At 37.7% G+C, this 16944-nt stretch overlaps 1 protein-coding gene across 1 annotated transcript; it reads right to left on the reverse strand.

Moving 5' to 3' along the window:
• Positions 1–12143: 12143 nt before the first annotated feature.
• Positions 12144–15458, reverse strand: LOC121651075 (probable E3 ubiquitin-protein ligase DTX3). Its single transcript, XM_042002942.1, has 3 exons — positions 15069–15458; positions 13764–13981; positions 12144–12861 (listed from the first exon to the last, which is right to left on the reverse strand). The coding sequence occupies exons 1-3, from the start codon at positions 15366–15368 to the stop codon at positions 12783–12785; spliced, it is 597 nt and encodes a 198-aa protein (XP_041858876.1). The 5' UTR covers positions 15369–15458; the 3' UTR covers positions 12144–12782.
• Positions 15459–16944: the final 1486 nt, after the last annotated feature.

Genomic DNA, 16944 nt, shown 5'->3' on the forward strand with positions numbered 1-16944 from the left:
TTGCACATGTAAAAGAAAGAATTATAGATAAGAGCAGCTGCTCTCATCTGTCTTCAAACACACCACATCTGGTTGCTGCCAGCTGCACTTGTGTCTAAGACTGGCCTGATGCCACATGAACTTGGCAGTGATGCCAGCAGGCTAACCAGCACATGTGCCCTCACACTGCCTTTCTTTCTATGTCATGGACTGCAGCTTGTGCTAATCAGCTTTAATGAGACAGTGCAGTGAAGTGACATCTGCAAGGTAGACAAGCAACAAGGGTCAGCAATGTCACTGGCTGTTTTCAAGTAAAGTAGATGCAGTGGGATGGTAAATAGAAAAGTAGAATGCAGTATAGCCCTTTTGCAGTCTTATAGATGGTTCAAAGGGCTTTACATGCACATACATGCACTTTGATATAAAGCTTTTTCCATCACAAATATACTCAATGATACATTAGAAGACATTTTACTCTCTACCTCCTAAGCTAAAGCCCCCATAAACTTGGAAGAGTCCCTGCTCAGTTTCCAAGTGTTTAATTCTCTTGTGCAGTGTAAAGGTTAACATGTCAGAGTCCAATTTTTTACATGTTATACCTTGTTGTACCTGACACTAATGGCATATAAGTCACAAGTGCAAGTGCACCTTTTAACTTGAACTACAGCAACATGGCCATTTTTCTGATCACATAACTAATGTAATTCTAGATTTCACTGATTTTCCTGCAACCCCTGAATAAAATACCCAACTTCTCAGCAGTGAAATGCTCCACTGTCCACTACCTAACCAAGAAGGTGAAGTTGTGGGCAGTAAATCTCTTTCCCCAAAAGAGATTTATTCAAAGTGCAGTTAATAGTCCAGTTTCAGAAAGGGCTTTGACATCTGCCCTAAAACGACCAGGCCACCAATGAAACCTCAGACAATAAGCTTGCACTAAATTGTGCAACATGAAGTGACAAAATTATATGAATATAAAATAATACAATGCTGAATGTCTTAACTAAACTCATTAAAATGCTTTTGAATATCAGGAATGTGGTGGGATGTTGACTCTAAATGGTTGGCCAGGTTGCTGAAAACAGTTAAAACAAAGTGAATTATTTGCTGTCAGTTAGTTGAATGCTGGGACACCTGAGGCAGAGGCTGACATTGTGCACATGCAGACACACACACACACACACACACACACACACACAGACTGGGTGTGAGGGCATGTAAATGGGCCACATATGCTGCTAATTTAGGCCAACATCTGGACAGGGAGAGAATTGCCCACTCAACTGTAGTTTGTACCTCGAGGCTTGGTTAAGGAGTAGTGGCATCCGGGCAGAATCCAGTGCACTTTCAGGATCAACAACGTACTTTAGTACTTTTAGTATATTACTATTAGTACCTTGCCATCAACAGCCACTTCAGACAAGTTATTCATCTCCTACAGAAGCCACTTTTGACTTTGACCAAGGGTTGCCATGATGGACAAAAACTGGAGAGGGAGCTCATTTTACCCACACAAAGTGGGTTTACTGAGATTTAAAAAAAAACATTTGATGAACTTTTATTCATATTCTACTTCAATTTATCAGAATGTAAATCCATATTACGATTTACTTCACAGGAGTGGCAATAACATTCCATACCTCACTGACATTTAAACCGATAAATAAAAATATACATTACCAATCAAATGATGCAGCAACAGACATTTAGTGAATACATTCACATTTAAAGAGATAGAACCGATATGATTAACAACTGACAGTTCAGTACATAGAGTCAGAGTTCCTGAGGGAGTGGATCATATTCCTGCAAGTCTGGATGAGGGTGTAAAGAACAATCTGCAAGGAATTAAGATGAGTGATATTAGCCTCATATTATATTAGTCTCTAGGTCCCCAAACATGTCTCTGCAAGGACACAAAACACACTGCTATACTGTAAAAGAAAATGCTGCACAACACACAAATGCAACAACAAAATCTCCAGCAATGCCCTCGACAACCATCTGTGCAAATGTGTGCTCATCTTTGATTACTGATGAGGTGTGATGAGGTGTCGAGCCCTGCAGTGTGCGCTCTGTCTCTTTCTCTCTCTTGCTTGCTTACAGACATACAGATACCAGATCATCTGCCTCTGCCGCACTGCAGGGAAGGGCCAGAATATCCAAACCTATCAACTTCCTGCTCACAGTTTTGCTCAGTAAATGATGGCACAAGTAGGATTTAACATAATATAATCCCAATAAACCTAAAACTTTTGAAAGTAAAGCATAATTTTATTAAATGCATAGTCCACAAGATCAATAATATATTCATGGGCAATTAAGAAAATGCTCTTTACTTGTTTTTGCTTTTTGAGCTATGTTAGTGGAATGATTTTAGTCAAACTAGTCTGTTATCCTCTTTGTGCCAAAAAGAAAAATACAGAACACTTAACTCTCATTACATTTTATGCAAATGTTAATGAGGAAAATATACATACAATGTTTTTGTCTCTTTGTCTTTAGCAACTTCTTTGTCTATTTTTTTCACTTATCATGTGGAATTTGATAACATTTACTGGACATATTTAACAGGCTCAGTAAGCTCTGCACAGACATCCGTAATTCTCCCTGAATTATTCTGACTTCTGTGAAATGCTGACTTCTTTTGTAGCACCCTAATCACAAAAAGGTCAACAACTCTTTCTCAGATAATGAAATTCACCTCACACCAAGCCCCAAACAAACTAACTGTAATAACTCTTGTTATTGTCTAACTTATTATTTCTCAGATTAAAATTAAAATATTTCCAACACACAGCTAATGGCATCCACATTATATACAGCTGTACTTCGATTTGATGTTAGGTGGCAAATGTTTTCATGCAAACGTAGCAAACTGAGAGTTAATATGATATAAATATTATGCCTCATTAACTTCATCGTGGCAGCATTACTATTGTGAACATGTTTTCCTGCCATTTACATCTATTCAGCAAAGGACAGATCCCAGGCTTTCAGAACCAATGACATGACTGAAGACTCATAATCTTACCATCAAGTCCTAACAAACATACTTTCTGCATCACTATTTAAGCACAGCAGCTGTTCACCTGAAAGCAATCACAAAAAATGTATCAGAAGCAGGGCTGGACGATACACTGTGGCTCCTCCACAACCACCACCTTAATGTGTGAGCCTCAACCCTAAAGTCCCTGTGTGTTGATCTATGGCTCGCCTAAAGCTGTCTCATGACTGTGTGCTTCACTTGGAGCGGCAATGAGCTCAGTCAAATGTGAGCAGCTGCTTAATGTTCCCTGTGGCCACAATGGCACAAAGACATGCTTCTGAAAATGAACAGTTTTTGTGTTTGTTAGTCATTGAAGTAAGGGGGATTAAAAGATTATATTGTTTGTAGGACATTAACCAGAAACAAAGAAACTACTGAGCAATCATTGGTTTATTCTGTTCCTTATACTCTATGTGTGTTGCCTTATGTTACTTAAAGTTGAATAAAAATATAAAAATGAACAACTATCATGTCATTTTTCACAGCTCATATATACATATTTTATAGCAATTGTTAGAGATGTTAGAATGACAGATTTCCCCCACAGTTCCAAACCTTCTATCTGAAAAATGAAGAAGACAAACACACTTTGACAACAGCAACATGCTTTGTGCCCCTCTTTCTTATCACTGGGGCAACCACACACAATGGCCAAGGCATGCTCTGCTGCAAACAGTGTGAAACTGTGCATGAGCGGTAAGGAGGAGCATTGAGATGTACCATTAACACAGAGACATGCAACCAGAGACACAAACTATGGATCTGGCTACAGGCTACATCCTGCATGTGTCTCCACAAGCCAAAATAACATGTAGAGATCCTTTGCAGTGCCCATAAGCACCATCCCTTCAGCTGCACCAGTGGAGAAATAAGCAGGGTCCAATGCTTTGTCCTTCATGCTGATTAAAACGCTAGATTAGGTCGGCTGCAGCAGATTGAGTGCACAGCAGTAATAATTACTCCCTAATTAAACCATATAGTATGTGTACTGTTCACCACTGTCATCTTACTTTTACTTAATGGTCCTGTACATAAACACTGATTCAATCACCCAAACCTAGAACCAAGACATCTTCTGTGACTCAGAGAAAGTGTGCACTGTCACTGAAAGGGCCAGTGCATTCCTTCAAAGAGAGCATCAATGGTCAGTGTGCATGCATGTGTGCAAGTGTTATCCTTAAAGTCCCTGCAGCTATCAGAGAAGTATTAGTCGGGGTGAAGGATGGAAGGCAGACAAAGGGATGGCCTAGCCTACTGCAGACAGCACTCTGCTCATTTTGTCTCTGTTTCTCTTCTTTAGGGAACCATGGCTACAGGAAAATGTGCTTTTAAAGGTCTCAAGGAATGTAGGGTGTGTGTGCAGCTTAACCCGGGATGCACATGGAATTGTAGGGTCCTCCCACTAAGCAATAACTCTCCTGTGCTTACTTGGGGGGTTGGGCAAAAAGAAATTAGGAAATGGGGTGTGAGTCAATCAGGGTGGGTGGATGCAGAGAAGTGGATATCCTCACTAGCTCAGTGCCCTTAAGTCTTATGTGAATTTGACTTCCAAATGACTGACGCTTTGAAGAGAAAACTGATGTATACATGTCCTGCTGCAGCAGATATGGACACTGGAGTGTTAAAGAAGGAGCGGTAGATCAAAAAGAAACACAAGAGCAAAGCAATGACATCAATCCTTAGTGACAAGTGAGCTGTAAAATCACCACAAATACACACTAGAGGGATGCTCTTGCATGTACATACTCAAAGGGGGAAACTGAAGCATGCCAATACAGATTATATAAATACTGCACTGGGAAGAGGTCTTTGCTGTCTGGCAGCATCCACAGTAAACTGGAATAAGCCAAGCAGCTGTAAAGACTGGTTGAAATAAAACAAAAGAAAAGAAAACTAAAAATCTTTTGGTGGGTATGGTGTTTTTTTGAGGGAAGAAACACACAGAAAGACTTCATATGTAATTATTTAACTGCCATTTAACATGCTGATCAGCAACGATGTCAGTGAGAAGAAGTCATGAGCAAAATAGACCTCATGGATGCAGTGAAGCTGCACAGATACTTTTTCAAAGGAAACAGCACCATTTTGCCATCTTAAGAGCAGTCCTTAAATTCGAAGTATATCAAGTTTACATTACAAAGATTGCTGTAGATTACATGAAATGTTTTCTCATGAGCATATGCAGTAAAATATGTTGAAGCAACATACACACAAGACAGTTAATTAATCTTGTATGCTACAATCTGGCTACATATTAATACCAACTTGAGCATGCACCTAACATCTGCCAACATCTCTGACTTCAAGGGACAGGAACAAAGTCAATGGCTGTATTCGCTTCTTTTGGATGAAGTTTATTAGTTAGTTGGACTGTCTGTGGAACATTTACCTGCTTTCTTTTATCCTAAAATCATGCAAATAGTAAACCCAATAATGTGTTAGTTAACAGTAAATATTTTTATTCATTACATATTGTAGTGGTGTAGTGAGATTTATAATTAAAACCACACAATTAATTTTGATAAACATTCAATTTAAACTAAATGTGTTAGTCTATTCTCATAGAATTTGACATCCAAATGAGAACAAGAAATAATAAATTTGCTGGACTTAATGAAATATACTTTATTTACCCTAGAGGGAAGTTGCAAATGATAATAATAATTATTATGATTAAATTATTAATATAGATATATAAACCTAATATAAAATAATAAACCAAATTCTGATAGACCAGACTTCATAAGATTTACTGTTGGTAAAAAGGAAGGTGGGTAAATATTTCAGGAGGATAAAAGCAGTGGATGTCAGATTTCTTTTGATGTTCCTATCTCCACATCCTTGCACTGTTCTCTGCTGCCTCATCTCTACCCTCTCTCCTCATTATGCAATCATATCCCATTAATGCCCATTATAAATAAGCCAGGTTATCTGTTTAACTGTGAATAATTGCCTGTAAAAACATAAAAGAGAAGTTTTAAATCAATACAATGTCAAGATACTGGAATGCAGTCTGTTACTATGCAACACATCAGCTCAAAAGATCCCGCAGAGGATTTTCATCTGCCATCTGTCTGTTTTCTCTCTCTGAAAGCTGTCTTCTTTTCCTCTCTTTCTTCTTCCTCCTCTCTTTGACTAACATATTCCTTTTCTCATATCTGCTTAAGGGGGCTTCGTTGAAAGACAAATATGTTTTTTTTCTACCAGTTGTTCTCCTTTCTGCCTTAATATTGATGGAAGTAGACTCAGGGCCACCTTCCTGACAGGAATCAGTATGCAGTTTTTAAACACAGTCTCACACTTCTCTGTCTCTCTTTAATTACTGACGTAGCTTTGTATGTTCAAAACAGCTCTTAAGGGGAGACAAGGCATTAATAGATCTGCAATGTGCTGGTCTAATAGGCAACATTTCAGGAGCTTTCTTATTTTAGTTAGTTTTAGTTTTAGTTTAAAACAAATATTTTCTCACTTGCAACTCTGTAATCTAGAGTTTTAATTGTGTTTGCTGTTGATAAAGTGACTTGTCTGGGGTTAGAGTATTTCCTCTTAAGGTTTCTTTAATGAAGCCACTCTCCTTTAATTAAATGATATTCTAAACAAAAGGAAGAAAAACTATTATGAATATGAAAATATGTTTAATGACTCACTGATGTTTCATGGTTACCCTCAGTGAATGACTCCTGATGTGACAGTCACAAGACTTGCTCTAATTGTCGGATATGATTAAGCTTTCTGTTTTCTCTCATGATTCATGTGTACACTGCTGAGTAAGCTGTCTGTTGCTACAAGGTGCATCTGTTCCATTTGCTAATTGTAAATGGTCCACGCTGAGCTCTTTGAGAATTATGATGTCCCCACATCTACAAACCACAGGTGAGGTAAGGGGCATTTTTTCCAGTGTTGAGACCTTTGAAGACCACTTATTAGTTTCTGATATTCCTGCAGGTTTATCTATATCATCTTTTAATTTGATCAGGTCTTTGCATGGATGCACCACCAGGAGTATTGTACAAAAAAAAAAAAAAAAAAAGAATTACACCACTTACTGTCAAATAAAATCTTTGTGGCCAGCAGTTTCTGTAAATGGACCTAGCTGCAGCAGCCCACACTTTGGCACAGCTACATGAAATATCCAGCTGCACAAACACAAAGCTTTCCACGAACAAGTCTATATTTATATTTACAGTGTGTGTATTTGATTTGTAAAGCCTGAACAGCTTGTACGCAGGACCATGCCCGAGGCCACGTCTTTCCTATAATCATGATGTTGCAATATAGCAGTTTAACTGAAAACAGCAGGTTAGCATTGATTCCCTTAATCTTACACTACAGCACACAAATAAATTAAATCCATACATATGTCATTTTCATTCCAAATTTTAGATTTGTCTTGAACTACACATTTCCTTGATTTAAACATCTATATGTGAATGACTCAGATACATTTCCAGGCAGAGGTTTACTCCCATTCATCATGAGCATGAATGTTACTGATAAAACTGATTGTGTTGCAAGTTTTGTTTTGTTTTGTGTTTTCTTAAATTAACACAAAGTAAAATAAAGATTATATCCACATTCAAGGTAAAAACATAAAAATACTTATTTATTCTGTGGTGCTGCCAGTTCCAAAATGTCTTCAACATTGCTAAAGTCTGATTACAATCATGACTGTAAATATTCTGCTGGATTAACCAGAATAAACTAAGACCACGGTAGGAAAGTAAAACGAACTTTATGCTTAGAAAAAATATCATACATTACATTCCTACATGTCAGGAAAGTCTCTTGGAAGATCACTGGTTAGCACAAGTTCATGGGGAGATGAACTGTCACTCTAAGCTGAAGGGAAACGGTTTTAGATAATCAAGAGCAACCAGGAGCCGTAGGACACAGATTAACACTGGACAAAAACTTGATAGGACACCTGCTTTATTATCAACAGTCTTTTCGGTTTTATATCACTATGGAATGAGGGTATCCACTTCAAAACCACTGAAAATTCAGGTCTGTCCCAGAAATCTGAAAGTAAACTACCAAATTTGGTGGTCAAATGTCCCATCAGAATTCTGACAGAAATTTACTGTTAATCAAAGAAGCATATATACAAGGGGAGCTGTGATACTCCCAAGTCTTATATGGCTACATTAATAACTAATCATTCATCATTTATCACTAAACTACAAGTCTTTTGGTAGTCATTAGCAAATATGATGTGCTAAATGTCTTTTGCAAAGGTGCATTTTTAGCCTGCCTCTTCCAGCTTTTGTTATCTACAGAGCCAGTTTTCATACTAATATCCTCCAGATAGCTGTTGTTCAAAAGAAAGACAGGCCTTAGTAAAGATTCTTTGTAAAATGACGGAAAGGTCATGCTAGTTGTCATGGTAGACAGAGCTAACTGAGAGTTGATTGACAAGGCTGACAACGTATTCTCAGGAGGGATGAGTTTTAGTTTGGCATCCTTTCTTTGTCAATCCTGGTCCTCAGGACCTAAAGTTAACCCTACTTTAACACACCTGAATTAAATGAATGGCTCAGTAACACGCTTGCAAATAACTTGATAAGGAAGTTCATTAATCTGAATCAGGTGTGTTGGAGTAGGAACACATCCAAGACATACAGAACACTGGTTCCTGAGCACCTGGATTGAGAAACACTTAATCCACCGTAAAATATACCCCAGCTTGCTTTGGCATGAACCTATTTAACACAAGTTCATGTGAATGTGAAGTCATGGTGAGGTTGGGGATTATGTGTGTCACAAACAGAAACACTATGAATGGATGATAACACTGATCCTGATTAAAATTCTGAGAGAAAAATTACAAAACATTGTTGAAATCTCTCCCAGATGACAGATGATTAAAGCTGCAATTCTCATATCATGGAGAAACTCAGCTGTTGCTAATGAAGAGCAGCTTGAGCACAGCCTTCAATCTGCGATGCTGGTAACCCAGCCAAAGACCCTAATACATGCCAGCTCTGCTGTTGTGTCCTGTCAGTGAAGTAAGTCAGTAAATCTGTCAGCTTTACTAAGAAAAGCAGAGGGCCTGTTCTGCTAAATCAGGCTGACAAAAAGCCATGTAACCCCAGCTATGAATCAGAGAACAGAAGGAGACACAGCCTTGGCTGCCAAACACACGCACGCACGCACTTTCATGCATTCACTTGTGCATATCCGTACATACTGTATGCACAGATGCAGGCAAAGGCACACAGACAAAAGCCACAGAAACACAGGCCCCCACACACCCACCTTCACTTTGCTGTCCTTAAACAAACAGCCTGAGGCACAGTGAATGAGCATGTCAGCGGTGTGGGCTGACATTTTGTCACACAAAGAGTGTGTATGGAAACAGATGCCCCCTCAGCATCCTGAACCTATCGTCCAATATACAAGCACAGCTATATATAACATTATTTATCCTTTACAATTCAGAAATAGAAATTTTAAAACCACTAAAACCAAGTGATTTTCTGAAACCATGGCATTAAAAGAGAAACTGGGTGAAGATATAAAAGCACCTTCAAAGGTATTCAAAAGTAGGTTACGTCTGGAGGAGTTGATCCTTGTTACAGTGACAAGGAAAGAAGAGAGGCATAGCATACACAGGTACTATATCTGTGGCTGGGTGGCTTTAACACCAGAGGATGAGTGGATGAGTAGGCAGGCAATGTGCCACAGTTCTCCCCACAGCCAGAGACACTCTAATTAAAGAGCACAGTGGGGAGAGAGGGCAAGAACAACAGCTCTGCATTGTCACCTAATGATTTTCTTATCATCTCCTGTACAGAAAACCCTGTACATCTCTTGTCTCATTGCTATACGCATCTGTGTATTTCTTGGGAGCTTCTCCGAACAGCCGTCTAGTCACACCCAGAAACATGGAATCAACAGTCTTGAAGTTATTTTCAGAGCCTTGCAGGGGCAGAATATTCAGCCTGTCCTGGTAAAACAGCATACTGCAAGATTTGATGGAAATGAATGGAAGTAGCTATGGATGTATGCATTTTTGAATATACACTGAAAGGTTTGTCACGTAAAATTGCATTACTGCACATTAAATCCACCCTCAATATTGGGCTGAATAATCGTTTACTTATATTTATAGTTTTGGTTGCCTTTCTGTATTTATTTTCCCAGTTTCCAGATGGACTGACAGGAAAGGGAAATACCTGCAGAGAGTGGCAAATAATCTCTCATTTTCAATATAATATCTAAACAGGAAATATTTTTAAAATTTAAGAGCAAACAAGAGTCGACATCACTTTGAGATTAATCAAGAATATAATTTGCATTTAAGGAATAATGCCTGAAGAAATACTGTCAAGAATATGTCCTCTTATGGAGACAGTCCAGAAATATTTACATGGAAAATTTTATGTTCAAATTTTGATTACATCCACTGAGTAAAAAAATATTTTTTTTTAGTAGAAATGTTTATTTCCTTTTTTTCTATCCTTAGATAACATTTATTTAATGCCCAAATTTTCTTTTACGATTTTGTCTGTTTCTCCGTCTGCTAAAACACTAAAGATCTCAGTTTGTATAAAGTAATAATTATTACAAGTGATGCTGTATTCACTGACACTGCACAACAAAAAGGGTAATTTAAAAAAAACATAATGGATTGATATTAAGAAACTGATCATATATAGTGTGGAAGAAATTTGACTTATTATGCTCTATATATAATATTATAATCACACCTATAATTACCTCCTTTACTATATTCATTCATAAATTGTATTTACACTGATTGTTACTATATTACATGTTTTCACATTGTACATTTTTACTCATCATGCTTTTATTCACTTTTAAGGTTTATTCTCTTCATATGCATGCTCTGTTAAAAGTTCACCACAAGGGTAAGATGACCTTTATCTGGTCCATCCTCAGACCCTTAGTCAGGCTGGTTCTGGTGGAGACACAACTATGTGAGGTTGTTTTGACGCCAGCTCTTGGAGTTGTGTGTCCACCCAAGGTCTTTAAGAAGGATGATTCTTTCTACAGAAATATACAACTATTGTTTTTCCTCTTGCCTCCCCAGAGTCTCTCTCGACTTCATGCGAGTCGGGACGACCACTCTCATTACTTGCAAGAAATTCTGTATTCAATACTTCTCCTGTAAATAAACCTTATATACTTTTACTCATTCCAGACTTTTGGTAATTTTTCTACAACAATAGATAATGGGAAGTGGGTGGATTTTACTAATGAATTATAGCAGAAATGGGTGAAAAAGGGGAGAAGCCAGATCGAAATTTGAGCAGATGGTTTCTGGTCTGATTTGTGAGAGAAGCAGATGCCTCAAGATCCTGTAGGCCACAGAATTACCCCCAGACACAAACACCACGGTGCTAAAGAGGCCAAGTTTGGTAACCCCACTTCAACACATGTATACTGCTCTGAAAGAAATATAGGTTAGAGATATTTCTTAATCTAAAAACACTGTTATTATTTATTTCAGCTTTGAAGGGTACATTATCAGACTTAACTTGATGTGCTGCTGGTTCAATGGAAAAAACCAGTGGAGGGCTAAATTTGCTGCATGAAAACAGTTCTGAGAATAAATTATCCTTTCAGTGTTTTAAGCTATTTTTTGTTCTTGTGATGGTGCACATACATTTACATAACAGCATTATATTAACACTACATCCCTTGAATTTTTGTGAGTCTTCCATCACTTAACACATCCTAACAAAACCTGTTCAATGTGGTCAAACACAAGGTGACATCCTGTTTCTCTGTACAAGCTGCTGCTGGTTAAGCTGACCCTAACGCCATAGAAACACATGACTCATGTAAAGCAGATGTTTCACTCCCCTTCGTGCAATGAGATTGGGGAGGTGCTGTAGGGCTGTGGGTTGGTGAGGATGGCATCAAACTGCCTTATCTGAGAGAGGCGTCACCCTCTAGTGGACCACAAATGTAAAAGTCAGGTTGGAAGAATTTCTGGACATTTTTGGACAAGAGAGTTTGACAGGTTGGAGCGCTAATGACCCTCCTCCTTTTATCCATTAAATACTTCATAAGGCTCTAAACCTTTAAGGCAACATTAAGGCACAAATTGAACTAATGTGCATCATACAGGCAATTTTTAATCCCAGGGAACTCTCATTTTATTATTCAGTTATTTACTATATTTTAACCATCATTTCCATTATTTTATAGAAACTACATATTGTACATGTTGCATTTTTGTAAACTTTTAATTTACATAAAATGTATTTGTGCACAATTTAGCAGTATTTATAGAATCAGCTCAAAACTAGCAATACACCTGCATTAGTTACACTTTGCATAGGATTTGGTAGCACAGGCATTACTTAACATGATCTATTCATCATGGATTTTTAATGTGATATTTTTAAAATAACAAAATACACAATATCATCAAAGTCTCATAACAGACACTTTTCTGCAAACCATTACCCGGTATTTTACAGTATGTGTTCATCAGTGTAAACTAAACCTTGAAACAAACTATGAAGACAACAGGCTGATGTAAGCATCAACTTCAGAAACGTGCTGCAGGATATACCATAGCAACATTGCAGAAATCCAAGTATTCAAGTTAATGTTTTTGTTAAGATGATGACTGTGCTTAAAGGATAATCTTTACATAGTCAAAGAGTTTAAGATTTACAGCTGAAAAAAACCTTCAATGATCCTGAATTTCTACATCCATTCAGACAGCTCACTGGGAAAGAAAGAAAACATGATATTAAATGTCAGATGTCTTCACCCATCAGTCATCGTCTGTCACCCCTTTGAGACGAAGCTCCTCTTGAACTCTGAATAAGTATTCTGGATCTGGATAGCCAAAACTGTATTGGAAAGATATGAGTAAGATGATAAATGATGAATTTAATAGTAATTCTCTAAAACTGCTGGTTTAAATAACAGCCAGGTTCACTAGCTCCATTTACATTTACTTTTAATTTATCAATGATGCCCCAGATTGTTTCTTAATTCCTTTTAGCTTTATTTATTTATTTTTATTTTTTGTCAAGTAACCAAAGAGACAGCTGTAATTTACAGCCTTGAGAGCTAAATGCAATTTTTTAAGGATCAGCAGCATATGTGCATTAAAACAGTTGACTTAAATTAAAGTAGCTTTATATTAAATCAAAGTGAATAAAACAAAGTGAATAAAAATCCTTTTCAATGACTGTAATAAAAATATAGTTGTAAAAAATGCAAAAAGAAAAGATACTCTTAATTCAAAACAAGCTACCTCGATATAAGGTCCGGTCCTTGAAATCTACTATCCTGCAACTTTTAGATGCATCCCTTCTCCAACACACCTGAATCGAAGGAATGGCTCGTTCCCAGGCCTCTACAGAGCTAGATGACATGCATGAGGGAATTCAGCCATTTGATTCATGTGTGTTGGAGAAGGGGGTGCATCTTAAAGTTGCAGGTTAGTAGATCTTGAGGCACCCCTTATATAAATGATATTCCCTTTTTCTATATTACGTGTGAAAAATTCTCGATATATTTGAAAATCTTGATATATTGCCCAGCCCTACATCGTTTTACCTTATGGATATTCAGTAGATACAACATGTTGCTTCATAGTAAAAGGATTTAAAACAGTTGCTATTGCTAACTTTACAACTAAATGTCAGTAATTGTTACACACTGTTTCTTTAAGAGGGTCAGAACTGCTTTTTTTAACTAGGAATATTTTAGTTATTTGACTACAGCTGAAATAATTGGTGCATACCACTGTTGACCCCCTGCCATGCTGGTCTTGTGATGAATGTCATTCCAGGTGATGACATTGTTGAGACCTGTGGTTGCAGATCGACCGATCGTAAACGTGAGTCTCCTGTCAAAAGCTTTCCTCAGCAGCCTCAGGACCTTCTCTCCTTCTTCACTGGCTGGCAGGAAGGCAGTACGAGACGTGCTGCTGTACCTCACACCAGGGTTTGGGTGCTCGGGCTGTAATATGGTAAACAACAAAATACTCTAAACAGCCTTGTTAAACAAACAAAAAAAAAAAAGAAGTTGGAAAGTTATGTAAACTGTAAATAAAAACAGGATCCAATGATTTATTGCCATACTAATTTGGAAATGTAACATACAGATTTTTTATATATACATATTTATATATCTGATAATTTGAAGTTAGAAACACGTCAAAAAGTGGATGCATTGTACTGCATCGCCTCTTCTTTTAACTCTGAGTATTTGAGAACCGAGGATGCCAATTTCCAGTTTTGCTTGATATAGCCTACTTTCAGATCAGTATAAACCTTAAATAATAGAGCCATGCTGTTAAATGGGATTTATTATTGTCTTGCTGATATAAGCAAGAAATGTCCTGATAAAAAAAGCATTCTTTGCTACAAATCATATTTATATTGCTCAGCATGCAAAGTTCATGTGCATAAATGCCCTCCCTTACCATCACTGATGTGCACTATAGTAACAAGACTGGTCCCATTTTTTCTTTGTCCTTAAGGACACAGTGTTATTTTCAGAGAGAAATTCATTTTCTATCCTTCAGGCTACTTCAGCTTTAAACTCTGGCCCAGTGAAGTGGCTGCAATTATAGATCTTATTTATGTGTTTGTCATCTACATAGTAGAGTTTAACTTTTATTTGTGGAATTCAGTCAACAACTTCGTTAACTGAAAAAAGTTTTCCGTGATTTGCGTTACATAACACTAATGCTTTTGATGCAATGCATCCATCCTTGGACTGAGTGCTGAAGGATCACAGTTAGCATTAGTTTCCTTATTTTATTTTTAAATATAAATATATAAAAATGCATATTAGATTTTTATAAATTTAACCAAATTTATGTTTTTCATATTTTCATATCATTGCACTGTCTTATTTACATTTGACACATCGTAGCAGCCATTTTATCACACCTAACCCAGGTGCCAGGACGTGACTATGCAGAACTACTGTACTGTCATTAAAGCGGACAGCAGCGCCCTCTGGTGGACACACGCGAGTATAAACGTGGCGGAAGCACGTTGACTGGAAATGTGATGCGTGTTGAAACTGTCATCCTCACCCCTTGTATCCCTGCTGGAAAACTGTACTGAATGGTAATGGACCCACAGTGCTCGAAGCCTGGCAGACCCTGCCAGCTGCGAGACACCGTCATGGTGCCCTTCGGCTGGGTCCCGGTGTACACTCCGTGGAAGGTGTTGCATATCGGACAGGCTGGCTTCAGGCTGAAAACTGAATCAATACATTCAGAGCAAAAAGAATGAAGGCACGTCAGTGTTTTCTTATTCTGTATTTTGTCCAAGCAGATGGCGCAATCTCCTGTGTTTTCTGTATGCGAGTAGCTGCTCGGAGGATTTTCCATGGTTTTCCGACAACAATGTCGGCTGCTTTTCCGTGTTTGGACGGGACCGCGTACAGTTCTGTAACATTGGTGACGTCACAAAAAGGAAACTGGGTTCAGTTCATCTGGGCGTTGCACGCCTCATGCGTAAGGAAGTGATGAAAAGATGGACCTCCCAGTGGTTGGCAGTCGGCATTAAAGTCATATTTTTTAAAACAACTTTCCATAAAAGGGATTCTCATTGTGGTGGGATATGAGTAGATTTAAAAAAGCTGATGAAACAGCTCAGGCTTTTGACTTTAATTCAATTCTTACAACATAACTTTTTTATCTTTACACTTTATCTTTCCAATTAATACCTTCATAGCATTATTATTATTATTATTATTATTATTATTATTATACACCACTGGAACTATAGATTAAAAAAACACATTCAAACATATAATGTGAAATTTATTATTTTGGCTCTGTAATTGGCTGCGGGCATGAAAAACATTGGAGACCGTGGTGGAGAAGAGGACTGCAGACAAACTGTTATCTGTCATGGATAATCCAGACCACCCTCTCCACCTCACAGTGGACAGACAGCAGAGCTCCTTCTCCAGGAGACTAGTCCAGCTCCGCTGTCACAGAGAACTCTATCTGAGATTTACCAAGCTAGAGGCAAAAGGAGGCCCAATTTATGCTTTTCATTTGTAAAACATAGTTATAAAATGTTTTAAATTTGCCGTGTTGCCTCAAAACCTATGAATACCAGGATAAAACCGCATTTAAGTAAAATAAATAAATAACAAACAAAACTGTGTTTCTCATTGACTTTTGGGAGCAGTTTCCTGTCCAGAAATCACAACTTTCTGCCCATTTGCATGGGTTTTGATGGACAAAGAGAAATGTCAATGCTTTTTCTTAAGTGCCAGACAGAAAACGTCTCTTCATATTTTTAATCAGGTTAATCACAGCTTTCAGACATATCACGATTAATCACCATTCAAGACTATGCCTGAAATTTGCCCGTTTTTACTGTACTGTATCAACAGAAAGAGCCAATGCTTACAAATATTTACTGTTAACTGACCCTTGGGTAAACATCAGATGTCCAAGCGTCAGTAAATGCAGCACGTAATGTACTTCTCTATGCTGTTCTAAATCATCTCTACCATGTTCCAGATCATAATTCAGAATTCATATATCATCTCACCAATCGTCTCCTTGGTGAAAAGTTCCTTCATTAAACCAGCAGATGTGACAACTGAAGTTAAACAGCCAACATTGATGAAGAAACTGATTAAACTTATGATCTGGATAAACACGTTTTTCCTTTTATCATTGAAGTGTGAGTGTTTGTGCAGCAGTGATAAAAGTCCTGTAGTAGCATCACCCAAAGTAAACAACTGTTGATAAAAATAGATCATTGGCTGCTTGTTTTGCACATTTTTCTTCACTTTTTTTTTACATCAGATAATTGCTTTAGTTGTAATAATCAGTTCAATATTTCATAAAGTAGACATTAAAAAAAAGGTCTCATTTGTGCCCCCCTTGTCCTGGTTAGTGCTCCCCCCCCCCCATCAGAACTTCCGTAGACCCGCCCCTGCAT

Source organism: Melanotaenia boesemani, chromosome 13 (genome assembly GCF_017639745.1).
Source record: "Melanotaenia boesemani isolate fMelBoe1 chromosome 13, fMelBoe1.pri, whole genome shotgun sequence".
Taxonomy (NCBI): Eukaryota; Metazoa; Chordata; class Actinopteri; order Atheriniformes; family Melanotaeniidae; genus Melanotaenia; species Melanotaenia boesemani.

Coding starts and splice junctions, on each gene's coding strand:
- LOC121651075 (XM_042002942.1), bottom strand. CDS start 15,368: ATGGAAAATCCTCCGAGCAGCTACTCGCATACAGAAAACACAGGAGAT. Junction 13,982..15,068: donor TTCCAGCAGGGATACAAGGG/GTGAGGATGACA, acceptor ACCATATTACAG/CCCGAGCACCCAAACCCTGG. Junction 12,862..13,763: donor ATGGCAGGGGGTCAACAGTG/GTATGCACCAAT, acceptor TTTCCAATACAG/TTTTGGCTATCCAGATCCAG.